The sequence below is a fragment of the Papio anubis genome, chromosome 7 (genome assembly GCF_008728515.1).
Source record: "Papio anubis isolate 15944 chromosome 7, Panubis1.0, whole genome shotgun sequence".
NCBI classification, from domain to species: Eukaryota; Metazoa; Chordata; class Mammalia; order Primates; family Cercopithecidae; genus Papio; species Papio anubis.
The window spans coordinates 49,205,895-49,232,990 of record NC_044982.1 but is presented as its reverse complement, the minus strand read 5'-3'; the positions used below and the strand labels follow the sequence as shown (position 1 = coordinate 49,232,990).

The 27,096-nt window shown below is 35.9% G+C and overlaps 1 protein-coding gene across 4 annotated transcripts in view; it reads left to right on the top strand.

Annotated features, from left to right (window-relative positions):
• Positions 1 to 12,950, top strand: part of AP5M1 (adaptor related protein complex 5 subunit mu 1) — a 31,732-nt gene extending 18,782 nt beyond the window's left edge. For 2 of the 4 annotated variants that reach the window (XM_003901857.4, XM_021941256.2), the window contains one exon: positions 1,920 to 11,848. In XM_003901857.4, the coding sequence (XP_003901906.1) occupies positions 1,920 to 2,002 (83 nt within the window). In that variant the 3' untranslated portion in view covers positions 2,003 to 11,848. Of the gene's footprint in view, positions 1 to 1,919; positions 11,849 to 12,669 lie in introns of those variants that run through there. The other 2 variants (XR_002523369.2, XR_002523368.2) reach the window with 2 other exon arrangements.
• The last annotated feature ends 14,146 nt before the right edge of the window (positions 12,951 to 27,096 follow it).

The window sequence follows — 27,096 nt, the reverse complement described above, 5'->3', positions numbered from 1 at the left end:
AAGACAATAAAAAAGACGTTTCCGCATTTTAGTATGTTTAATGGTTGGTAAAGTATAGATCTATATGTGTGTACACACACACACAAAACATATGAAAATATAATGAGACAAAAAACAATTTATAAATGAATCAAAATTATTTAATTCAGATCAAATGGAAATATGTAACATAGAATAGTAGCTAAAATGAGGTAGAGTTACCTAAACTTAAGCAAAACCTTTTTGCCTCAAGGAGAATAAAGCTGTTATATGTGTGGACAAGAATGATCCCAATTTACACACATTTTTATTATTATAGTTAGATTAATATTTCTTAAACTAAGGATTAGGGTTCCTAAAACAGGAAGAAGAGGAAAGGACTCTCCATGGACATTTCAAGAGAATTAGAGAACTTAGAACTATAGAATTTTAAGCAGCTACTGTGCATGACGATATAACTTCTATGTAATGTAACCAGAGTAAACCAGTATTCTTTACTTCCCTAGGCTTGCCCTGTGTTTTCTCTTACATCATTTTTTTGTTGTATATATGGGAGACTGAAAGCAAACAGACCAGTATTTTAGATTGTCTATGGGAAAATATTTTAATTTATTTATGTTAACTAAACATACCACAGTAATTTCCAGAGAGCATAATACAGGATGGGAATATACCTACTTCTTAATACAAAATATGTTGAATGAAAGAACTCATTTTAAATTAATATTATGACCCATCTTTTCTTCCTCTGTTAGTTTCGGAATCTGACTGCCAGTTTGTGCAATTATGTAAAACTTTATTTTGCCATCATCTTGACAATAAAATCTATTTTCAAAATATACAACTTAGTTTAAAAATAGTAATAATTATACTTTAAATAGTAATGGCTAATTTAATTAATTTAATAAATTTAAATAATAATGGCTAATGATAATTTAAATAATAATGGCTAATATTTATTGCTTACTATATGCCAGGCAAAGTTCTAAGTGTTTTATGTATATTATCTCATTAATCCTCACAGCACCCTATGTAAGTGTTGTTATCTCCATTTTACAGATGAGGACACTGATGGAACTGAGAGATTAGGGTCCCATAGCTAGCAAATGGCAGAACTGGGAGTCAGATACTCAAGCATTCTTGCTCTAGAACCTGTCCACTTAACAGTATGCTGTCTTGCCACACATTGTTACTGGGTTTGAGTACTTTGAAGAGAACAAAAAAGACAATATAGTCTATATTCTTTTCATTTATGAAGAAGGGCATGAAGAAGAAAGTGAAGGCTGAATTGCGTATTTAATTATATTTAATCGGATATTTAATTAAATATATATAAAGAATTTACATATGTAATTCCAAATGAACATTATTATCTCAACTTTACATATCAGAAAACTTTACTTCAAATAGGTTGCCATTTTTGTAGGGTTTCAAAGCTATTTTTAAAAAGGCTTAAATTGATCAAAACTAGAATAAGAAATCAGTGAAGCAAACCGTTTAGAATGTTGCTAGGAAGTTGGGTGTTAATTTATATCTCTGACATTTTGGGTAAAGAATAGCAAGACCCAGAATCAGGGCCATCGTGATAAGGTTATAGAAGAGAAACCAGTGAAAAATGTTTACTGTTTTTACAGTCAGAGTAATGGTCCATACGAAAAAGATTTTAGAGAAAATGTGAAGATAAAATTGGCAGATTTGACACAAATGAGAGATATTTCATGTAAGGTCAAAGATGGGTTGTTCAAATATTTAATGAGTCCGTATTTGTAAAATGGTAAAAGTTATAATAAAGTCTTGATAATATCAAATTAAAATGAATATTTCAAAGTATTGCCTTGAAATAACTGCATTGCACAATTTCAAAAATCATGACTTTGCTCTCGTTGAATTTTTGCTAAGATAAAATAATCTTATCATTAATTTCTTTTTCTTTTCTTTAGACCGGAAACTAATTTCTTCTGATTATTACATCTGGAATTCTAAAGCCCCCGCTCCAGTAACATATGGATCATTATTACTGTAATAGTCTCATGTTTAAATGGGATTATATAATGATAACAGTTTGAAGGAAGTCATAATCTTATATTTTTAATGTGGATGCATAGAACCTGTGAGTGAAAAATCACTGAATGATTTAATTGTAAAAGTAGTCTTATTTGGTGTTTGTAGTCTGATAGAACTTGAAAGGATGTTTTAAAAGCTAATGTCTCCAATTTTGTTAACCTTTGATTTTATGCCAGTATAATTCAGAACATAGAAAAGTAATGATTCACTTGGGCTCATTTTAGACTAGTCCTGGGTCACCCTGCCACACTTGTTTCTTAGTGTTTCTGTGGCAGACATTGCTAATCAATTATAGCCCTTTTCTGTACTGAGCCTTGGATAAAGGGTCAGGCTCCTTTTCAGTTCAGAGATTCAGGGTTGTAGATGATGTGCAATATAAAAACTATTTTCTCTTCCACATCTAAGTACTAAGCTCCTAGTATAAGGTGTTGTTGCAGAATACCAGAGGCCATGTTAGAAACAACTACATCTCTTCAAAAAACAGCCAACAGAGACAAAGGAAAAGTGTTTAAGTAGTAACCTGTTCTTCTTAATCAGAACTATCCTATTGACTAATAAAGAATCTGCATAATTCTACTTTTCTACTTAAGGTGTGTAATCTCTGTTCGAGAGTTAGTTTTTAAGTAAGCTTGTTAATCTGCCACAATGACATTTTGCTTAGGATGTCAGTAGCCATATTAAGATGTGTGGAATAGCTTCAGAAGAGGATCATAGTGTTTTGTAATCGTTTAATGTCTGCAGCTAAATTTTTAAAGGTAATTTAGATCTAATACTGCTCTTTCTGTGTCTTATTAAGTTAAAATTAATGAATGAATTCTGGAAAAAATTCAAAAGGCACTCTGTGGGTAGAGAGTATCATTTAAGCTTATTTTAGTCACATGTAGTATATATCTCCTTAAAGCTGTCACTCTCACTTTCTTACCATTCTCTTGATTTCTTCAGAAACCATCTAATCATCTTTATTCTCTACCTACTTCTGCAATTATATGTCATATTATGTTTTCAGAGCAGTTCATTGTCAAGTTGGACTTTAAGTGACCATTCAAGAGAAGATGAAATCTCACGAACCTCAAAACTTCATGTCTTTTTACAGATTAGAAAAAAATATGCATTAAAGATTAATACTCAATTTGATAATATCTTGGGTTCTGTTTTTTAATGAGTCTTCTAAGGAAAAGCTTAGAAAATTTGCTAACTCCTCAAAAAAGAGCATGATAGTTTAAAGGGATTGTGCATATAAATTTAGGATTTGAAATATGATTTTTTAATTAAGGTCAGTCCTACTCATAAACTCATTTTCTGCAAAGCATTATCATGGCATAAGGTTCTGTGTTCAAAATTATCCCAAGTAACAAAGAAAAAAGAATAATTGCCTGACCAGGACTTTAACTTGTTATTCTAGCTTAATCATAGATAATCAGCAGTGAAAACTTTCCTTTAGAAAGAAGAAAATATCATTCCCTGTAGGTTATTTGATCTCTCTTAAACTCAAATAAAGCTTAACATTTCACTTATGTTGATAAGTTAATGGTAATGGAGCCATTTGGAATCTTGATTGTATAAATGTTTACCAAATACACTAAGGTAAGCGAGAGGCATTTATCTAGTGAGTAGGCGAAGATTTAATATAATAATCCCCTAGGCAAAAGTTTATAAGCAGTTAGAAAAATCAGTGAATCTTCTATTTGGCATTTCTAGAAACCGGAGGAAAATCTAGGGTGTCCTGGAAAAGTGATGAGGTGTTGGGGAACCTGATACCATCTGTTGCCATTCCATTCTAACATAGTGCTACAGAACTGAACCAACTTAGGTTTTCATCCCATTGAGATCAGCTGGGCACACTGTGATGCTTTTGATTTTGTCTAGAAACCTGTCACTTCAGGATAATTTCTGAAGACAGAGTCTGTTTCCCGTTTGGTAGGTGACCTGTTTAATGTTTTCCCTGTGTCTGGGAACTCCTTAGTGTAATTAGCGACCTTTGAACTCCACAACTAATCCTGAGCTATTTTGTATTCCTTACTCATCTTTAAGGCTGGACCTTTCTTTTCTTCAGAGTCCGCTGCCACAATTAAAGAAGAAACAGCTGCATTTCAAAGGGATTCCGATTCCAGAAGCTTAATCGTGATTGACATGTTCTTATTCTAAGCTATAAGACACTCTAAGAGTCCTTTCTTGGGTTAAAACTTCAATCATTTTCTAAAAAATTATCTCACTATGGATTTTATTCATTTTCTTTGATAACTATTCTTTGCATTTTTTAACTTGAAAGATGCTTTGCGTTTGCAGTGCATATGAGCAACTACTTCCAGTGAAAGATTTGGATAGTGTCAGACCTTCTCTAGATGCAAAATTGCTAAATTCCCTTTTAGTGCCAAAATATGATTATGAAATCTGATGTCTATCACATAGGTAATTATTCTTCAATAAATTCAAAAGGTTAAAAAAAAAAAGTGTTAAATTTTTTAGAATGAACTCCAGAAAAGATGGTTCATGATTTTGTAAACCCTTTTCTCCATTTTTACTAAACAATATTTTAAAAACTTTTTAAAGCCAGCAATATAGTACTCAGGCAATATACCCTTACAGTAGTGGCATTTTTTTTTTTTTTTTAACTTTTTAAGCAATTGATTCAAATGTCAAGTTTGAAGTAGTCTTGTCAGGAATTCCGATGACAATTATTTGTTTAAAAAAATTTTTGTATTAAACATTAGTCTGTCCCATAAAATAGTTTTCATTTTTTCATACCAATTCAGTATTTCTACTGGATTAAAATTATTATGGTGTTTTTATACATTGTATGATTTAAGATCTTTCAAGGCAGACATTTATACTTAGTCACAATTGCCAATTTTTTTTGGTTTTTGTTATAGTATTTCAAAATACTTCATAGACATTGATAAACTGCTACCCTACCCCTGGGAGCTAGGTAGGTGGAATTACCATCCAGTACTTCTGTAGGGACTGCTGCCACAACAGAATGGTTGTTCCTAAGACAAAGGTCAAAAAAAGGGGTGTTAATAAACAGTCCTCAGGTTTAAGGGACTTTTTTAGGATTACATCTTAAATTCCAACAAATCAGATTTAGGAGTTACTGAAAGTGAAATTGATCCATCCCTCATCCAAACTTTGCAATACTTTCCTGTTCTGACATCATTTAGATAGTTAGCTGTATTATCAGATTAGAAACCATTGTACCAGGCTGCTGAAAGGAAAAGGAGGCAAAAAGCTAAACATGGGATGAATTCTGAACCTTTTAACCTGGCTGAAGTACGTTGGTCCCTGTTATGCAAATACCTTCAATCCTCTGCTAAGTTCAGTGGAAATAATTTTCTTGAATGACAGGTTTATTCAGCAAGGATTCAGTTGGTGATTAATCCCCCTTTGATCTAGGGTATTTCACTTAACTACCAGTTACCTCGTTCTGACAAAGTGCAACTGAGATTAGGGAGATCACTAGAACACTACCAGGGTGTGCGTTTATTCTCTATAACCTTTTAAAGCAAGGGCCAAGAATGCAATTTATTTTCAGTATTTGAAGATGTAAAGTCCTGTCTGCTAAGTTAGAAAGTCAATTGAATACCAAATGAAGTTTATTTCTTACGTAATAGAACAAACATTTCTTTTTGCTTTGCCTAACAATGATATTAGGAAACATAGGCTTTGAAGAAAGAAGAAACAAAGACTACATTCTAAGTATTGCTTCTAGTTTTGTTTCATGCACTAGAGTATACTTACTGGCCCTGAGATAACCCAAAAATCAAAGCAGTGGCTATAACTTAGGCTGAGAAAATGCTTCTGTTTTATTAAGCTGCGTGGTTTCTTCTCACCTTTCCCCCTACCACCACCACCACCACCATTAGAAAATGTCATACTGTGTGGTAAAGAAATCCAGTTGAGGAAAATGTGTTGTAGTACACGGTTATCCACCTTAAGACTAATGATTTTGAAGCTTTGTTAACTATTTCTTTTCTTGAGGCAAAGGAGCTTCTTATGTTTCCATTATAAGAATAATTGCATTCATTTTCAGGACGCTTTTTTTTTAAAAAAAAAAAGTGACAGCATTACCAAAATACTCGAGTAATTAAATTTTTTCTGCCTGCCTTTCTCTCAGTCATCTGAGTACCTCTTCTTCCATAATTTTAAATTTTGAAATATTACATGGGATTTTGCACAGTATTTTGAGAAAAAAATTTAAGATCATGTTTCATGCTAGGTTTCTCAATTTGCTGTTTAAAACTGTTTCAATAGTAATGTCAGTCTTTATCTTGCAAGATGTCAAATCAGAGGATTTATTCCTCCAGTATATTTTAAGACCTTTAAAAAAAAAAGTATACTGATTTGTCACAAAATATGTTTTTAAAGATTAGATTTTGATTAATGATTGAATTATAAGCAAAGCATTTTAATGCTTAGTAATTACTATTCTAGTAGTATTTTACAATACAAGTGATGTATTTAGGTTATTATACTTTTTTTTGGCTCAGACTTTTTGCGATCTAACTTATAAATTGAAACAATGACTCAAAGAAGTGCATATCTAACTTATGTTTGTGCCAAGCCAGCCTCCTCTAGTTTCAATTTAATAACTAGTTTCAAAATATATTTTGATAGCAAGTTCCTAAACCACAACAAAATTGCGGATCAGGAAAAATATAAGATGCAGTATTCTATAAAGATAGAGGGCAGGTTCCCATTGGCTATGTTGCTAAGAAACTAGTGTTTTTAATCATTACACTCCATGCAGTTATATTTATTCAATAAAACAGGGTGTATTTTGAAATTGACCATCATAGAATATGTATATATACACACAACATACATATACAAGTATATGAATTTATGTAAATGTATACAACACTAGTGTGTCTGACTTGATGGGTTTCCCTGTGAAACATGTCGGTATCATGTAAGATAAAGAATATTTTAAGGTCAAATATTCAAATATCTTTCCTCCAAACACAGTATTAGTTAATAGTAGTGAAAGGATTCATTAAACTGAAAATTGCCAAGGAACTCTTGAGTTGGTGATTGAAACAAAGTGATTAAAACTCTTATGACCTGAAGTCTTTCCAACTAGCCTCCAACTTTCCTCACCAGCTGTTTTATGGATGTAACATTAGTGTTTGTGTATAGCCTGGAACAATACAAAGCTGTACCTGTATCACTAGTTTCTTGCCTTATAAGCAGGATACTGCAAGGGCTGGTTGATTTTTCTAATGCCCTGGCCAATCTGTATAATTGACATCAGTGTATTGTTAATGTGTGATGCACAAGCATTTACAGATGGACAAATACTCCACACTAAAAACCACCTGCTGAATTTTTTTTCCAGTAGGATGTGAAAATTTGCATTTCTAATCTGTCAGACATTTAAAGTCAAAACTGCATATTTCCTTTAAATGGCCTCTTTTAAATATTTTATGTTTATAAATTTTGTTATAATGAAAAAATTTTAAATTAGTTATTCCTCTTAAATTTTTACTTTTTCCTTCAAGGGACTTGGGTGCCCTCTGCAGGTTATAAAGAGATAATTAGTGACTATATTTTAAAACCCTGTGATTTTTCTCTTTCATACACATAGCCTGCTTACACCCAATTTCAAAGAAAGTGTGAGCTAATTTATTTAAGTTAACTCTTATTAATTTGCCAGTGGTTGAAGTTGGAGTTTCTTTTCTCCACTAGTTTTATAGGTGTGTTTAGTGTGAAGAATGTGATACCATTGAACTTCCAGACTACTTAGCTGGAGCTCTTTAAATGTTGGAACTGTCGTAATACACATTCCCTCACAGAAGGGAGATTGGGAAAATAGCTATTTTGAAATTTATTGCAAATGTAGGGAATAGCTTGTTTCCCATTACGTTTTTAGAATATTACACATTTGGAGTAAGCCTTGCTTTTTCAACAGTCGTCATGTAAAATTACATGAAAGAAAATAATTAGAAAATTACACAAGATTTCTCTTTCTTGATCTTGTTGATGATGATGATTGTGTTCTAGCTCAAAAAGCAGACCTTCTCAGAATTGCTTATTTTTTTAAAAAGTGAGTAGTAAACAGATAATGCATAGGTACTGCCCATTGCAGACATAGGTCTACTAAACTAGAAAGAGTATTTGAAGAGCAAAAGGCAAAGGTTTCCTCACCATCCTGTGGAAGTACATGAGTTACTCCTTTCAGTACGCCTATACTTTCTCAACAGGTGTAGCAGATTTGTTTCTGAAGGACATAGGAGTTCATTTTTTATATGAAACTGTAGAACTGGAGTGGTAATGGCACTTCTGATTCAATTAACTTACTTGGTGAAGCTGCCAGGGAAGCTAAATATGATGAGAACAAGAGGAATGACTGGGTCAAATTAATAGAAATAGATCTTTTTGCAAGCAACATAATGATTCTGATCATCAACCTTGAAAAGTAAATTAGAACAAGCAAATTGCTGTTGAAAAATTCTTTCAGCACTCTGCTGTTGCTACTCAGCTAGTCATAGCTCAGCCAGAGGGAAGGAAAAAATGCACTCAGTTTTGCATTAACAAAGGAAACATTATTAAAGTGAATGTTTACATTGTGTTTATTGAAGTGTTGAAAGAATATTTGTTGCATCTTCAAGCAACCTGCTGCTCTCCAGACTTACAGTGCATGAGTGATAATAAAAATGAGTCAGTCACTTGTACATTTTAGAAAATAAATAACTTTTAACATAATATTTCTCAACTATGTTAGTTCAAAATATTTAAGTGCCAAATTTAATGTTACCTTCTCCGCTAAAGATTTTTGTCTCTAGGAAATATATTCCATCAAAAAAAAAGAAAAGAAAAGAAACTCTCTATTTATTTATTTGAATATACCTTCCAGTTACTTCCAGATGCTTTATGTAACTTTCCTCCCAGAAGCTACAATACATAAGAAATAATAAGCTGAAAATAATCAAAAAATGAAAACAATTGTGAAATTACTGAAATGGGTATGTAATATATGCACTGGAGAAATACCAGTTGATTACTGTGATAACTTTTGAGTGCTGCAGTTATTTTGAACTATCTCATAAAGACTACATTGAGAATGAAAAAGCCATTGAACAATAGGTGTACCAATTTGACCTTTAAAAGTTCAATCTTTATTATATGCATTGATAAGTGGGAAAGTTAATAATTAAAAATTTAGAAAGAATTTTAGCCTTTACCTTTTTAAAATGAACAATTTAAATCACTCTTACACTTTAGAAATTGAAATATAGTATTTAACAGGGATTAAAATGTTTTACTTGGTCTCTTAGTGTTATTGAATACAAGTTTAGTATTCTGTAATCCCTTATGGATTGGCTGATTTTTGAAGAACTATTTTCTTAGATTTACCAACAGGACAAGTTGTCGGCCTTTTCCCACATTTCAACCTAAAAATGGTATCTATCGCAGTTATCAAAGATTAGCCCTTAAGAAACTCTTAGCCTGTTACTTTATTACTTACCATTTCTATAATATGTATGTTTACAGAGCATCATATATTTTAAGTCTAGAATCAATAAAAAGTTGTCTTTGTCAATAATCAAAAAATTTTTAATCTAAAATAAAGTAGATGTCACGCCTCTAATTCTGCTTTTGCTAAGGCAATCATCAGTAGAAGTGGTTAGTAATATTTGTTGCTTGTTAACTAACTGGAGCCAGAGGACTTTTTAATATGAATAACAGTGGTCTCGTGCCATAAGTATTTATTTCCCTCAGACATATTAAAATAGCACATTATTTTATTTAATATTTAAGGCCTAAGCAATTGATCATAAGGTATGGCTTGGAATTTAAAACTGCTGAGCAGTATGGTTCAGAGGGAGACCTTAATTTGGTCAATAAAAATTCATAATTAATGTTAAGCTTTGTGCTCATGTTGTATGCTACTCTGGGATTAGACACAAAGACAAAAAACAGTTCCATATTTTGAAGGATATATTCTGCCTCCTGCAATGTATTAGTATTGTAGTGTAGAAGACTATTTCTATACGTTGCCCAAAAAGGTGATGGTGGAAGTCTACCTGCCAGTTAAAGGGCACGCCGCAGGGGCAGCATATCCCCATGGGTCTATCTCTAGCAAACGGAATCCCGGAAACTTGAGCACCTGATAGAGCAGAAGGAAAGAAAGATTATAGGAAGTATATTTATTCATGAGAGAGAATTTGGTTTTGCCTCCAGATGTTTGAGAGAGAATTGGTTTTGCCTCAGATCCAAACATCTGGATACATAGGGTAAATATGAATGTCTAATGAAAGTGATTACTATTGTATTTGATTTGATATTTAATTTATTATACTGAAATACTAAATTAAATACAAAAAAAACTCCTACATACAGAGTATACGTTTCTCCCATTGATTCCCCTCCTGCCTCCTTCACTGATTTTGAATGTGTGCTCAATTTGCTAGTATGAGATTTACCTCTGCCTTATCAGTGAAGAAAATATGATATCTATATAGAATTATAAGGAAAATATATATGTGAAGAAATGTTATGTAATCTAACATTTATATGCTAATGTGTCTTAGATTTACCAACTATCCTAATGTGTAGTCCATTGATAAACTAAATTTTTCTTTAGGATAGTTCACATCCAGTAGAACTTCTACCTTGGAACACATTCTTAGCCTTGTTCATTTTGAATGTGTGTGTGTGTGCATGTGTGGAAAACAAGAAAAATACAAGCTCTAGAGCAGTGTCCTCACACTGGTTTATATTAGTGTGCCAGTCTTTCCCCTACCTCCCTAATATTTCAAACCTCTTGTGGACCATGACATTCATTTTCATACCTTCAGATTTCCGGTGCCACCAGAAACACAAAAGCAGCTTAGTGTTGATTTAGCGAAGTAGCAAAATGTTAAATACATAATAAAGCAGATTGTCCTGTCACCTAAAACAAATTAGTGATGTTTGAGTAACTAGGGTTTTGCATGTGTGTATAGAAAGGCCATTGTGCAAACAGTGGTTCATTCTGTATTGGGCACAGGTGAATTCTGCCCTGTGATTGCCATCTTTATAGCACTTTTCAGAGAATTTGTTGCCATTTATGACACTGATCTTCAGACACACTTTGTAGTGCCTTGGCTTAAACTGTCAGACTGGCAACAGCTGAGGCTGCCCATCATAGGACACATTGCTTGCAGTTACGCTTCAGTGAACCTTAAAACATTTGGCACTCGTATGTTAGAAATGTCCATCTGAAACTCACTCTACAACAGCTTTGTGGGCTCCCTACTATTTGCTAGAGTCAATCCTGATTTTGTTTGGCATAATACGACCTGGTATGCTATGACTCTCCTATAAAACCACAGCTTTCAGCGGTCCTTGTGTACTAATGAAATGGAGTCGCCAGTATCCAAAAGTTCCAAGTGATTATTTAGAACATTTCCATTAACCATAAAGGCAAAGTGGTATAGAGAAAATAATACAGTCTTTGAAGTCACACAGGCCTGATTTCAAATCCCAGCTCTGCCATTTACAAGCTGGGTGGTCTTGGATAAATTACTTAACCTCCGTGGTCTTCAGTTTCCTCCCAACTTTGTAGGGTTATTGTGAGCCTTGAATGATACTAAGTTTTAAGTGCATAGGTATTCAATCAGTGTTCATTCCCTTCTGTATTAAAGATTCATAATGGCCTTTTCATGGAACTGTCTCTACCTATAATTATGTGATTGTGCCTTCAGATTATCAAAATTAGATGAATTGTCCATGTGCCCTTGGTTTTGAATGTTCAACTCTGTATTGCAGAATGCCTACTCAGTTGCTTGAATGGGTCTTGGAGTTAATAAAATGGCTGTAGAATTGAGTGGGTGTAAGTGTTTGCTAAAGTTTGCTAAAGTTTAACAATTCATCATTATTCATGGAAAGACATTTACTCAAAATTCATGAATTATAAGAAAACAGTTATATTCTACCCAAAGTGGGACTGAGTGAAAATAAAACTCATCCACAGGAACTTTGGACAAATGTGGTAATAATGCACAAACTATTAATAGAGCTCAATTAACTTCTGGAGGTCTTTTACATTGTCCAACATATGGTCCGTACCATTCATAACAAATTGCTATTTGTGGAAGTCATTTCTTTTTAAGATGAACCATGATCATACCTGAGTTGGATGTCTGGTAAAGAGATGAATATGTTCAGAATATTCTAACACACATTATGTAATGTACTGTACTAGGGCCTGGTTGGGGTTGCGGGGGTGGCAGGAATGTAAAATTCGAATAAGTACCTGCTTTCCTAAAATTTACAATCTAAAAGATGTAGAAATGCTTGAGTACCAGCTATTATCTCTTGGGGTTTCTTGACTTTTTTTCCACAAAAAATAGAAAAATATTGGCAATATAAAAATTTTTAATATCAGATTGCTTGATTTATTCATGTGGTGAAACATTTGAGTTATCAAATTTTGCTTCCTGAAAATCTGAAGTTTCCGAACAAGGGCACTTAAATCTCAGTAATGCTAAAAGGAGTGGTAATTTGTTTTCATCTCACAGAAGAGACACCTTTTGTTTTGTTTTGTTCTACCAGCATTTTCCCCAAATTTGCTCCATTGAATAAGGTATCCTAGGCTGCAGCTACATATTTCTGATGGCAGTGGGTATATTCCTTAATCTTCCCTAGGGTTGCATCTCTGCCAAATGCCAAGTTTCTCTCATGTTTGAAAGGAGAAAAGTAAATGACATCGAAGCCTGGATTTGACCCTCAGAAACTCCCGGAGACCACTCCCCTACACTCGAGGAGCTTCCTGACTTCCCAGTCCTGCATAAGAGGGCCCCTGCCCTCCAGGGAGGCACAGTTGGTAGTGCTGGAGAGCTTAGGAACTACATGTATTCCCATCTTTTAATAGTTACTTCTCTGTGTCTTCTGTTGCTGGCAAACACATTGGTTTTACATTTTTAATAGTGATTTAAAGTTCTCTTGAAATAAATTTAAAATGAATTCATATAAAGAAAATTAGTAAATCATTTGGGTAGAGTATAGCTAACATAAAGGTTAAAACTCAAATGAGTGCACAGTAATCTTGGGCCTTTGTGAAAACCAAAGATTGATGCTTAGGGAATCCAAAAAAAAGATAACTTTTTATTATGCTACCTATCGATAGTTTCTCAATAAAGCCTTTGGTGGGTTTAGTAAGCAGTGTAGTCAGTGGAGTATGTATTCTGGCTGTAGCATTAGGCAGGCCACAGTTCAAATGCCATCTCTGTTTAAGGAGGTCTCCTGGGGCCCAGGGACCTCATTTATAAAATAGGAACCTTACCTCTTCAGATTGGTGTATGAATTAAAGATGTGGCATATACAAAATGAATGCAACATAGCTGATACCTTTTCATTCCCTCTGACTCCCCTCAAATATCAATGTCAGCTGTTTCTATTCATGACTTATGAACTGAAAATAGGTCATAATTATTTACATCAAATTATTGTTTGTAATGTATTCTAGTAAAATAGGGAAAAGCCAAGTGTTAAATCCTCATGTTTACTGCAGCACATAGAAATCAAAAGTTTATGTCAATGGCAGAGTCAGGTTTAGATTTTCATCTAGTTAAGCTAACCAGTGCCACTTCCCCTACACACACACACACACATATTAGTGTATATGTGTTTTGTAACAGATTGTTTTCCTCTCTGGTTTGATAACTAGGAAACTGAGAGCTGAAATTCTGATCTTTACTAGAGTTGTGCAGAGCCTTTTCATGTACATGCTTTGTTAATAGCTTTGTATTGTCTTCATTTTTCTATGCTTTCCTGATTTTCCCTTTGCCTCAATTTTGTTTTTTTTTTTTTTAGCTAGGGTCTTGCTCTTTTACCTAGGCTGGAGTGCGGTGGTGTGATCACGGCTCACTGCAGTCTCAATCTTCCAGGCTCAGCATTCCTCCCGCCTCAGCCTCCCAAGTATCTGGGACTAAAGATGCCTACTGCCATGTCCAGCTAATCTTTAAAACATTTTTTTGTAGAGATGGGGTCTCGCCATGTTGCCCAGACTGGCCTCGATTTCCTGGGCTCTAGCAATCCTTCCACTTCAGCCTCCCAAAGTGCTGTGATTACAGGTGTGAGTCACCTCTCCCACCCTCAATCTATTTTTTTATGTTGCATCCTATTGTACTACCCTATCATATTGTACTGATCTTTATTAATGATGTACTACTATATCCTTTATAGTTTTCGCAAATCATTTTTGGAATAAGGCTGAGGATAATTATATATACAAAATAATGTCAGCCCACTGCTGAGTGATGTTCTAGGCCAAATTTAGAAAAAAAGATTGGGGAAAATGTAATGTGACCCTGCAACGGATGTCAGATAATTCCCTGGTGGCTTCTAAATTTAAGCATTTCATTCTTGCCCACACACAGCTGTGTTATGCCACTGATTGTTGCTTCACATCAATAGCCATTAAAATCTATTTGACTATTAAAAGAAAAAGGAGGACTCACATCATTAACAACTCTACCAGTTCAAATACATGTCTTTCAAATTAGCCTCCTCTGAATATGATTCCAGTGTGTCATAGCTAGAAAAGTATTCAGGGTACCTCTCTTGCAAAAGCCTTCGTAGCTAATTTAGAAGCTACAGAAGAAAAATGAACCTCATAATTCCCTCTTCTGTTTAAATAATAACCATTTTATCTAACATAATTAACCACCTTATATTCATGAGGCTCAATACATCAAATGTTTGGAAGAATATGCCACATGGTTTAAAGGCCATTCACAAGGAAAAAGAAATTCCCAGAAAGATTTGGCACAATGGCAGAGTTACTGGAATAAGTGTAGTTAACCAAAAGCTACTTTGAGGCTCAGTTGCAAGTTCTGGTATGTTTGTTTTTAAATGAATCTCAATAGGACACCCCATACAGCATAATCCTACATGTTTCTAGGGAGCCAAAATATTCTAAATATCAAGATTTATTTGGGTTCTGTTTGTACAAAGCATAAAGATAAATTATAAAAACAAAAATAACTATTTAGAAGTCTTTTATAGCAAATATCTATTTTGGCAGGAAAATTACAGCAATCGTACCTGTAGTGTATAGTCTAGGACTGGGACTGCTTTGAATGAAGAGAAAATAAAAGAGTATTTGTATATGTGTTTTCGTATTCTGATTTGAAATACTCTATCAAGAGAAACTAAAAATTATGTTTTACAGCTCATTCTCATTCTTATGACAATCTTGTGATTATTTTTATTTAATGTTAAATATTTTCTGGCATTTTTTTACTTTAATTATTTTTAGCTATTCACCCACAATTGCAGTAAGGCTGACATAATTACCTCCTTTAATTCACAAAAGACATGTATTTACCTATTTGTTATAATGCTTCCTATGCTAGCATGCTGTCACTATGACAAGACTACTCTGAACACACAGTAGGTAGAATGATACCATATATTGCACAGCAACCCCAATAACTGAATGTTAATTTAACCGATCAAGACAAAATAACTGCAATAATAAGAACTCTTATCTTTTAACCAAATTAAACGGAGCTCACAGTGGTCTTAAGTAGCTCATTGCTTTAGCAATCACTAGAAATATCAGCCAGTGAAGGTACAAAGTGTATTTGCAAAGCTGCAGGTAATTAAGAGATCCAAGTAGAAGATCTCATTGTAGTACCAGTGTTGTAGGTATTAGTGTCATATCTAGAGTATTTGACACCCAAAGTGGATTTTTTTTAATACCCACCTTCACAGGACAAAATTGTTTTCAGTAATAATCATGAAAGGAACGAGAACGATGACTGAAAAAGGAGTGCAGATACTGAAAATGTCTTTTATTGAAAATGTGTGTGTGTGTTTGTGTGTGTGTGTGCACGTGCATAATAATCATGCAGTACAAAAATTTAAAAAGGAAATATTACAAAATAAAAAATATCATTATTTTAAAATTATATATCTCAAAAAGAGGGGAGAGTTTATACCTACATGTTAGTCTGTCTCGGTAATACATACTAACATTACAGTAATTGATAACTGAATTTTAGTAAAACCAAAACATCTGCAAAAGGTACAATTTAGACAACTAGATTACACTACTGATGTAACATTCTGTTTTCTTGAGTTATTCTTTAGTTGAAAAAAACATGGTTAGACCAGACACGATGACTCACACCTGTAATGCCAGCACTTTGGGAGGCTGAGGTGGGAGGATATCTTGAGACCAGGAGTTCAAGACCAGCCTGGGCAACATAGGGAGACCCCCGTCTCTACAAATAATTTTTAAAAATCAGCTGGGTGTGGTGGTATGAGCCTGTGGTTCCAGCTACTTGGGAGGCTGAGGCAGGAGGATTGCCTGAGCCTGGGAAGTGGAAACTGCAGTGAACTGTGATTGCACCACTGCACTCCAGCCTAAGCAACAGAGCAAGACCCTGTCTCAAAAAAAAAAAAAAAAAAAAAAAAGTTAATGAAGTAGTAGTATTCAAATTTAGTAAAAGACAATGCTTGAAATAAAATTTGCACTTGTCAAAAACATTACGCCTCAGACTTGGCATGCTGCTTCACTATTGTAATAAAAACTACACAGAATGACCTAATTGAAGTAACTCAGGTTCTTCATCTTAAAATCATGGCACTAAATTGTTCATTTCAATTATACTGCTTAAATATAGAAGTTGCCTTCAAAGCGAATTTCAGCGCTTCTCAATTGTTACTCTCAAAAAGAATGGGTATAGCAGAGCCCTTTTGTGGGGGATTAACTGTATAATTGGAAATTCTCCAAATTAATTTACACGTAGGATACAATGTTTATTAAAGGATAAGTTATCAAGATGCGGTTATTTGAAACTTTCATATGTTTTATTTCAACTCAACCACAACCGGAGCAATTGTTTAGAATTTAACACAAGGTAGTTTACAGGAGGATTATTTTATTATTTGCATAGTTTAGAATTGGTGGCACACAGTGATAATGAAAAGCAGACAAACTTTTGGTCAGTTGTATTACTATGTATTTCTCTACAGACATTGCATCCCCTTTTGCCTGTATCAGGAGGGGACTACCCTGCCTGCGACACATTACTGCTTACCCTCATTTCATCTCTCTCGACAAAAACGTGCTTTGTTTTGTGCCAGGGGCATCCAACTGCAGAAAACCTTCAAAGATGTGCTACACCAACCTTGAATGTTGTATGTTCATCAATATTCACTTAGTGAGAAGGAGATCCAAGGATGCTATCTATTAGTAAATTAACAATTCTCAAATAATTGTGTGTCAACCACATGCTTCCCAGGGCCTTTATACAACATGATTAGTTCTGCATCATAGTCCACCATTAACACTATGCAGGCTCGTTTGGCCCATTTTACTGGGGAGGACATTCAGAGCTGGCCTTAGGTGGGCAGTTGACCCTCAGCGTTTTTGCTTTCTCTTTGAGTACATTACTAGTATCCACTTTGCCCCTTCTCCATACCTAAATCTCAGTACTTCTGTGTGCCTAGATTTTGGGAATCACTTCCAAGTCTCCGTGTCCCCACTAAAGTATTACGGATTTCACGCGCTCTAATATTAGAGGATTTGCTTTTCAGATAGAATGTTGCAAAGTGAATAAAGCTGAGCAAAAAGGCCAATGGTACAATTTCTGACATTGGGAGTGTTCTGTATTTTGGGCTATAGGGCCTCCATACTGTTAGATACCTTTCAAACTATGCTACATCAGCAGCTCCTTATTCATCCTACTCATGTGGTCCATCCACCTTGATAAAGGGACAGCCAGAATTATTACTCGTGTTTGCAAACAGGGAGTTAGGGCTCATGAGCTTATGGGAGCATCTATCCTCATGAGCACAGGTTATCAAATCTTTTTATAAAGTCACAGGGCTTTTCTATCTTAAAACTAAAACAACACTCCCCCAGTCCCCAAGATCCACACAGTGCAAGTAGCTGTGCAATCACAATTATATCTATTTTCAGTTTCTAAATCTGAAAAATGTGGAAGCAAGGCAAGATGATTAGATGATCTGTTTTTTACCCATCTCTTTTTAAATCTTTTAAAAAGTCAATCTCTGTTTTTTAAATTGGGTCTCTTTTAAATTAGTGTAGGTATCAAATTTTATTGTTAGTAGCCATGTAGTTTTGAGAGATAAGACAATAAGAAAAAAGTAATGGTGACAATGATGATAGGGCTCATAGTTAAGGAAGTTGAGTTATAAAAATCTTCACCTATAATTTTGGAGGTTAGGTCACAATTTTAAAAATTAATACATTTTACCTATAGATAACTATTTGTTGAACATCTACTATGTACCAGGCATTATTCTAGTCACTGGGGATCAGCATGAATGAAACAAAATCCCCTGATCTCAAGGAGTTTAACTACAGTAAGAGAAGATAGAAAATAAAGATGTAAATAAGTAAAATACATAGTATATCAGGTGGTGATAAATTCTTTGGAGTTAAAAAAAAAAGAGGGGAGAGGTAATCAGGACAGAGTCCTAGGAATGGAAGTGGGGTACAGTTTTTAAAATGTAATGTATAATGGTCACAAAATGGGGGAAAGCCAGGTAGCAGGGGGCAAAAGTGAACCCTCTAATGATTGGGAAAAGAGAAGCACATGCTGTGAAAGGCAAAATCCACACACCAGGAAAAAGAAGTGACCCAAGCTTAATCATCACAAGGACATCTAGGCATCACAAGACAAGTAAAGGTATCATTGAGAAGTACTTCTATTTCTCAAACTCAGTATCTTGCTATTTTAAAAGATCTTTTAAAAAACAGCTGTTGTAGTTTCACAAAACACCTAAAGCCTAATTGCAATTGCCAACTGCCTTCTGAAACATCAGCATAAAATCCACAGGTATGAAAGATAATGCTTGAAATATTGTATCCTAAGCAAGACTGTTTCTCAATAAGATAGTCTGCTATTTGACTTTTTAGGCTTTCTATTAGTAACTATAATTGGAAGTCAGAGGTTGGAAATTTTCAATTCAGGAAATCCATTGCGAGTACCTTGAGCAAAATTGTGGGGAGAGGGAACTGCATTCATGAGGTGACTGACCTAGAGTTGCTGAGGCCAACTGCTACCCTGGAGAATGTGGGGTATAAAAGAGAAAGAGGCATACGTTAGAGCTGCACCGTGGTCAAAGTCAGCTCCAAGGAAGAGAAGTTGGGCTTTGTCTAAGAACTGCTTTGTCTTGCCCAGAGAGGTAGGCAGTAGACCACCCACTTTTCAACAGGCTCTGGGCTGCAATAAGAAGCAAGAGCAGTAGTGGACTGCTGTGCTTAACATCAGTATTCCATGCAATTGGGTAGAGAAGTTGGACCAAACAAAAACCCCTTGTGTTTTGGATAATGGAGGGAAAAGTCCATTATTTGCCCATATTTATCCATATATTTATGAGCAATTTGTAGAACAGTTCAGACATATTACATCTCCAAATTGTATAAATATTCTATACTACTTCTTAAATTGAGAGGATCTTAAGTAAACTATTTAATTACACACAAGTAAAGTTTGAACATGGAAATTTTGGCAAAGGATATGTTGAGAGTATTAATTATCACACATATTTACTTATGCTATACAAATGCATGGTGGTGTAGGCTAATTGTGAACCTAGGTAATAATACCTAACATTTGTCAAGCACTTACTATTGATTAATCTCTGTGGATTTTCTCTTTTAATCCTCCCCAAACCCGTGGACATTTGTTCTATTGGTACCTCCATTTTGCAGAGGAGAAAAATAGGGACTTGATGAGAGTAAGCTGTAGAGCCAAAATGTGAATACAGGACAGCCTCTCTGGGGAGCTTGATTTCTTCTCCCTCTAATACAAGTGCTGTCAGGAGCAAACCTGACTCTTTGACAGCTGCAATGCCAAGACTTACATCTATTTTTATTCTTCAGTCGTCTTCTTTCTAACGCAAATAACACGAAAGCTAAAGTACTGACATTGATCCAGTTCATCTTTTCCCTAATTAGGTTGGTGTGAGCATTTCTCTGCAGATCTTTCACCTTTCTTAACCCTCCCTTTTACTAATGGGGGCATTCAGTTGATGGGTGCTCTCTGGCAAGCCTGCCAATGATGCTTTGTAATCATCTGTAAAAGAAACTTTTGCCCTGATCCCTCCATTTCCACAAGCAAATGACTCACTCAAATTTCAGAGGCAAGAGGTGAGAAAAACATAAATGGGATTCCTTGAAATGCCTCCTTCAGGTTCAGAGACCATACCTTGCAGGGGCTAATTGTCAGAAAGTTTAATTGTTACCCTGCAACTTGAGCTTCCCTCCTGTGCTGGGGCACACCATAGGTGCTAATAGTGAGGAAATTTGTGGCTCTGCCGTGCTCTCTTCATTAAGCTAATGGAACATTTTCCTCTCATTTTCTCCATAGGGTGGCTGTAGGAGTACAACCTTATAATTGTTACTCTTACCGTAATTGGAGGTAGTAGGAGTATATATAATCTTACTGTCTTTTCTGTGTGAGGGTAGTTTATTTATGACCTATTGATAATTCCCAGCCAGCAGCAGAAATCAGTGAGTATTACATTAGCATTCCCTCCTAGGAGAGTGACTACTAAACAAAGACTATTATTAACCAAAAGAACACACATGAGGGATGGCCCATCATCCCAGACATAAACTTCATTACTGCAAACATTGACCCCTCTGGGAATCATGGGCGTTCATTTCTTCCGCTAGAATTCATAAAGGCTTAATCTTTACCTTTCTTTAGATATATGACTAGGCTTCATGAATCATTTTGGGAGGCTCTCAAAGTCCACTGCACATTCTTCAATATGGTGGCATGTTCTGTTTGGTCGTTAAAGTCCTTGGAGTATAATAGGCCAGGAGAAAAACATCAAAATTCACCATTCAACCCCTGAATCAGAGCCACTGGGCCATGCTGAGTATAATTTTGGGCCAGGAGGACCCTCCCCAAAAGAAGGACGCTGGGATGCCCTTGGAACCTGTTAACCTAAAGACAAATGGGGAGATGTGCTAAGGTACAAACACCCTTACTGCCAAATCTTGACCCCCTGCAGTGTACCTTGATGAATTAACCCTTTCATTGCCATCTATAAGGTGGAACATTCGTTAGGACATTGAGTATTCTCTGAAAATTCTCCACAATCCATGTGTTACATTTGGTCTTCGTTGAGAGCAGCTGAAAAGAATGTGCATGTTGGCAATTTTGCTGCTTAAAATAGTTCCATCCAAGGACTGCCCTTTATTTTTGGATAGACAATCTCTTTCAAGATAAGTACAAAGAGCTCATAAGTATAAAAAATTAGGTGGGTACTCATGAGAATATAATATTACATATTCTGCTCTACCAGGATATTAAACATCCAAATATGGAATGCTAGACAGGATGCATGGTCAAACATCTGAATTGATAAAACTTAGAAACTTAAAATCAGCATTAATCAAGTATCTATTATGTGGCAAGCACAGTGCTAAGAAAATTCACAGATATTATTTCATTTTCTACTCTGGTGGTAGGTAGAATAATGGTCCCCCAAAGATGTTCATATCCTAGTCACCAAAAACTGTATGTTACCTTACGTGGCAGGTATTATTAAGGATTTGATACAAAAGATTATCCTCGATTACCTGGGTGGGCCAGTGTAATCACAAGGGTCCTTATAAAAGGGAGGCACAAGGATCAGAGTCAGAAAAGAAGATATAACCATGAGAGAAGTCAGTGATATGACCATGAGCCAAGGAATGTAGGCAGCCTCTAGCAACTGGAAAGGGCAAGGAAATGGCTTCTGCCTCTAGAGCTGCCAGAAATAATGCAGCTCTGCCAACCCATTTTGGGCATCTGACCTCCAGAACTGTGGATAATAATTTTGTGTTGTTTTAAGCTACATTTGTGGTAATTTGTATTGCTATGCAGTAGTAATGGCCACAAGCTATTGGCCACAAACATGGCCACCCAATTGACTAAGTAGGATACTGTCTTAATCCACTTGGGTGGCTGTAACAAACTACTGCAGACTGAGTGGCTTACAAACAACACAAATTTATTTCTCACAGTTCTGGAGGCTGGGAAGTCCAAGATCAAGGTGCCAGCAGATTTGGCATCTGGTGAGGGCTGGCTTCCTGGTCCATAGGCAGACATCTTTTCATGTGACATCATGTGGCAGAAGGGAACAGGAGCTCTCTGGGAGTCCCCTTTATAAGGGCACTAATTCCACTCATGCAAAGGTCCCAGCTCCCAACACCATCACACTGGAGGTTAGGATTTCAATGTACGAACTTTGTGGAGAGATACAAACATTCAGTCTATAGCAGACACTAATGCAGCTCCCAACAATTTTACAAAACAAAACTATCATCTCAATTTTAAAGACAGAGAAATTGATATTTCAAGGGATTCAGGTGGCTTGATTCAGCCTTCAAGAGAGAATTTAGGTACACTCAAAAATAGCCACTGTGAGAGCAATGGCTATTTATTAACAATTATGCATTGTGAGAGCAATCAGTCCTTGAAGCAAGTAAGTTTTCCCCAGGTCCTGATAAAGCTGCAGGATGCATAAACTAGCTAACTTACTGACAGAACATTCATTCTTTTGTCTTCAGTTGTCAGACTAGATGACTTTTTAATGAACGTAGCTTTTATTTTTGAAAAATCTGTTAAGTTGGTGAAGATTAATTCAGCATTTTTGAAATCAGAGCTTGCTGTATTGCTTCTTCCATTCTCTCACCATTTTAGTTTGGGCTCTCAAACCATGTATACCTGAGTGAAATAAACAGTCTGTGAGGAAAAGGGGCTTACTGTGTTTCCTGGTATGCAAAATGGCAACTTTAATCAGGTAGGGGCCTAGGAAAAGATGTCATATTCTAGTCTCAACTTCGCAGCCTATGTAAATCGAGAGTGTATTTTTGGACGATTAATGGTCATTTTCCATGTACCTGGCATCTTGCAGTTCACTGAGTTCTGCAGCACGTCTTTAATAAAGATCTGAGCCACCGGGATTTAGGAGGGTTGCTTTAACTTTGAGCCCATTTGGTTCTATAATAGATATAGTGTTCATGGCCCATCACCCCTAGCTTGGGGGAATATCCCTGCCCTTTCTATGTGGTACAGATGAGGACAAGCTAAATGTCCCCATGTGACCTAAGCCTAGCCAATCAAAGTGCTCTACCTTCTGATCATAATGATTGGTTCAGGGATCAGGGATGGGTATATAGCCTAAGATGATCCAGAGTTCTTTTTTGGACTTTATTACCAAAGAAGAAAGATATTTTTTCTTCCTCCTTGGCAATCTATAATAATAGATTGTAGCCACTGTAGGCATGTGACTCATGCATCTTGCAACCATTTTTCCAGAACCTTAGGGGGCAGCCATCTGCTGTAAGAGAATGCAGCCAACACCCTCAAACTGAGAGTTGAGAGTTAGGGAGGAAAGAAAACAAAAGCAAAAAAGTCCTAATTTATCCAGCCATACCTTATGCAGCTAGTCCTGCTCCTGGACTCTTCAAGTACACAGGGCAATACACCACCCTTTTTAAACTTAAGTTATGTTTGATACGGATTTGTGATTAAAATAGAATAGGTTTTTTGTTTTATTTGAGACAGAGTTTCACTCTTGTCGCACAGGCTGGAGTGCAATGATGTGATCTCACCTCATTACAACCTCCGCCTCCCGGTTCAAGACATTCTCCTGCCTCAGCCTCCCGAGTAGCTGGGATTACAAGCATGCATCACCATGCCTGGCTAATTTTTTGTGTTTTTAATAGAGACGGGGTTTCATCATGTTGGCCAGGCCTGTCTCGAACTCCTGACCTCAAGTGATCCTTCCGGCAATCTGCCCAGTACCCCACAGGTCATTCCTAATTTTTAAAATGTAACCTTTTAGATTTTCTTAATGCATATATAAGCAAATGGACAAATATGTCTCTATTTTCCTCTATTTTAACACAAAAAGTAGCACAGTAGACATTTTTCCTCACCTTGATTTTTTTCACCTAAGAATATATATTGGCAGTCCTTTCCTATCAATGGATAGAGAGCTTCTTCACTCCTGTATCCAGCTATACAGCACTGCAAGATCAGTTCTGATCACAGGCCGGGCGCGGTGGCTCACGCCTGTAATCCCAGCACTTTGGGAGACCGAGGCAGGCGGATCACGAAGTCAGGAGATCGAGACCATCGTGGCTAACACGGTGAAACCCCGTCTCTACTAAAAATACCAAAAAGTTAGCTGGGCGTGGTGGCGGGCGCCTGTAGTCCCAGCAACTCGGGAGGCTGAGGCAGGAGAATGGCGTGAACCTGGAAGGCGGAGCTTACAGTAAGCTGAGATTGCGCCACTGCCCTCCAGCCTGGGCGAAAGAGTGAAACTCCTTCCCCCTCCCCGCCCCCCCCGGCCAAAAATCAGTTCTGATTAGAAGGACTGTGGAAAGGCAGGCTGGTTTTGAGAAACTGAGTCAACTCTATGTGAAAAAATAGTATAACTCTTATGGCAAAGAGTATACAGGATTTTTGGCCCGCATTTTTAGTAAGTCAGAATCTCCCATTCTTGCATCCTACTAAGCCTAATATTTCCCAGACATGAATATTAATCTTTGGTGCTACTTTTGCCATGACAATTATGAATGACCCTATATAATCTTGAAAAATGAATCCAGGGCAAATAGAAGACTATGGCACAGGTTGCAAACTGGAGACCTACAACTCAGCCTGCTTCACAAACACATTTTCTTTGTCCTGCACACTATTTAAAAATATATATATTTAGCTACTTTTTAATGTTTAAAATGTTTTAATTGGGCTAGTTCATATTAACATTTTAATATTTTGTTTTATATCTTATTTTAAAATTTCATATTAAAAACACAGATTTCTGGTTTCCCTTGACAACTTGGATTGTTCATTTCCACAAGGCAGCAACAGGTTGAAGTTCAATAGTGAGGACCCTCTTTAAATAGGGCATTCCCTTTTCAGTTCTCCACAGTTCCTATTGCTTTTTGTGGTCCCCCACCTGTAAGGTCAAGGGTCTTCTGACATATATTATGTCTCTTGCTCTATTGCTTCTCTTTATTTACACCCAGGTAACTTCTATGGACATTTGACTGTGTGACCTTAAGTTTATTATATTTGAATCCTGGGGGACTGTAACACCCCTTCAAAGAAGAGTTATTTTCACAAGACTATCTTGGAAATGCTCAGGGGGGAAAAAGAAAGTTTTCCTCTTTTTCATCTTCATTAGTTTTTTGGGTTGAATAGTAAAAGAAAAGAAGAAAAAAATTATTACAACATATAGACATCTCAATACATAAAGTACCTAAGGAAGATTTTCCTACTCATTCTAACAGTTATTACACCATGTTTTTTTCCATCTTTGATTTGACCTCGATCATGGGAAAAGTAGCATCTTGAATTACTCAGTCTTTCCTAAGGCCAATTCTAAATTTCAGGTTAAAACTGAGTCATGACAGTGATTCAGTTTCATGACTCGAGGGAACATCTTATATTCCCCATTGTTCCTAGCACAGTCCAGTCCATGGTAGGCCCTCTATAAAGACATACTGGATTTCCATCTAAAGATGACAGGTTGCACATATGCATGCCTTCTGTCAGCCTTAACAAAACACACAAAAATAACAGGAAAGGGTTTTTTTCTTTAAAAGAACAAGAAGCACCCTCACGCGGTGGCTCATGCCAGTAATCCCAGCACTTTGGGAGGCCGAGGCAGGCAGATCACCAGAAGTCAGGAGATGCTCAGGTCAGGACAAATAGAAAACATAAGAGCATTTATTCAAAAATTAGAGGAGAAATACAGGAGATTCAAAGGAGATAATCAGATAACAGGGAAAATGGAAAGGGGAAAGGTAGAAATCACCAACAAAAACAGTCATGAGAATTTTCCAAAGTTGAATTAAGAACATGACTTTCTGCATTCAAAGGGCCTGGTATATGTCCAGTCCAATAAATAAAAATACACTTATACATGGCTCATAATTTTTAATTTCAGAACTCAGAGAACAATGAGAAGATCCACAAAGCTTCTAAAGGGAGAAAACATTAGACATAAACAATCAAGATTCAGTATTGGATCAGACTTCTTAAGAGAGCACAGAAAACTAGAAGAAAGTTGAATAATGCTACAAAATTCTGAGGGAAAATAATTTACATTCTAGAATTCTAGGCCCAATCAAAAATCACTTGAATGAGATATTTAGAGATTCAAGTTCTCCAAAATTTGCTTCCTTATGTATTCTTTTCAATGAAACTTCTAAAAGAGGTCCTCCATTAAAAAAAGAGAGAGAGAGAAAGCCAGTTTAAAAAAAAAAAAAAAAAAAACTTATAATTCAATAGACCAATAGACTGGGGATGGATCCTACACATTTGAGAGGCAAAGGTAATCCCTAGCACAACAGTAATTACAGGTGCCAGTCCGGGTTATATCAGAATCACAGTTCCAGCCTATGCCAGATGAGGCAAATCCATCACATTAACCATTAGCTTAATACAAAACATGGACTTCTTCAAACCCAATTTACAATATGATCACTAATATCCAGAAGGGTGGAAAGCTTTGGGAGTGGGTGTGACGGGGAGGTATTTTTCACAAATCATGTATGTTTTTGGAGAGAGAATTAGTTCTTGTGCCACATTTTCCTATCCTCCAGCTCCAATTTCCCCCCAAACCTATCAAGATCTATGTAACAGAAATGAAATATTAAATACCTTTTCTTTTTTAAACAAATTTTAAAATTTTAGAATAGTTTTTGACTCACAGAAAAGTTGCAATAATAGTACAGAGTTCCCTTATTATACCCCTCACCCAGTTTCTCCTGGCTCATTTGTCACAACTAGGGAGCCAACACCAGTACATTACTATTAACGAACTTCCACAGTTTCTTCAGTTTCACTAATTTTTGTTTTCTATTCCAGGATCATATTTCCAGGATATCGCATTATGTATAGTCATCATGTGTTTTGTAGAATGTCTTTCAATTTGGGTTTGTCTGACTTTTTTTTTTTTTTTTTTTTTTATCATGTTTAGTGTATTAGTCCATTCTCACACTGCTATAATGAAATACCCAAGACTGGGTAATTTATAAGAAAAGAGGTTTAATTGGCTCACAGTTCCACAGGCTGT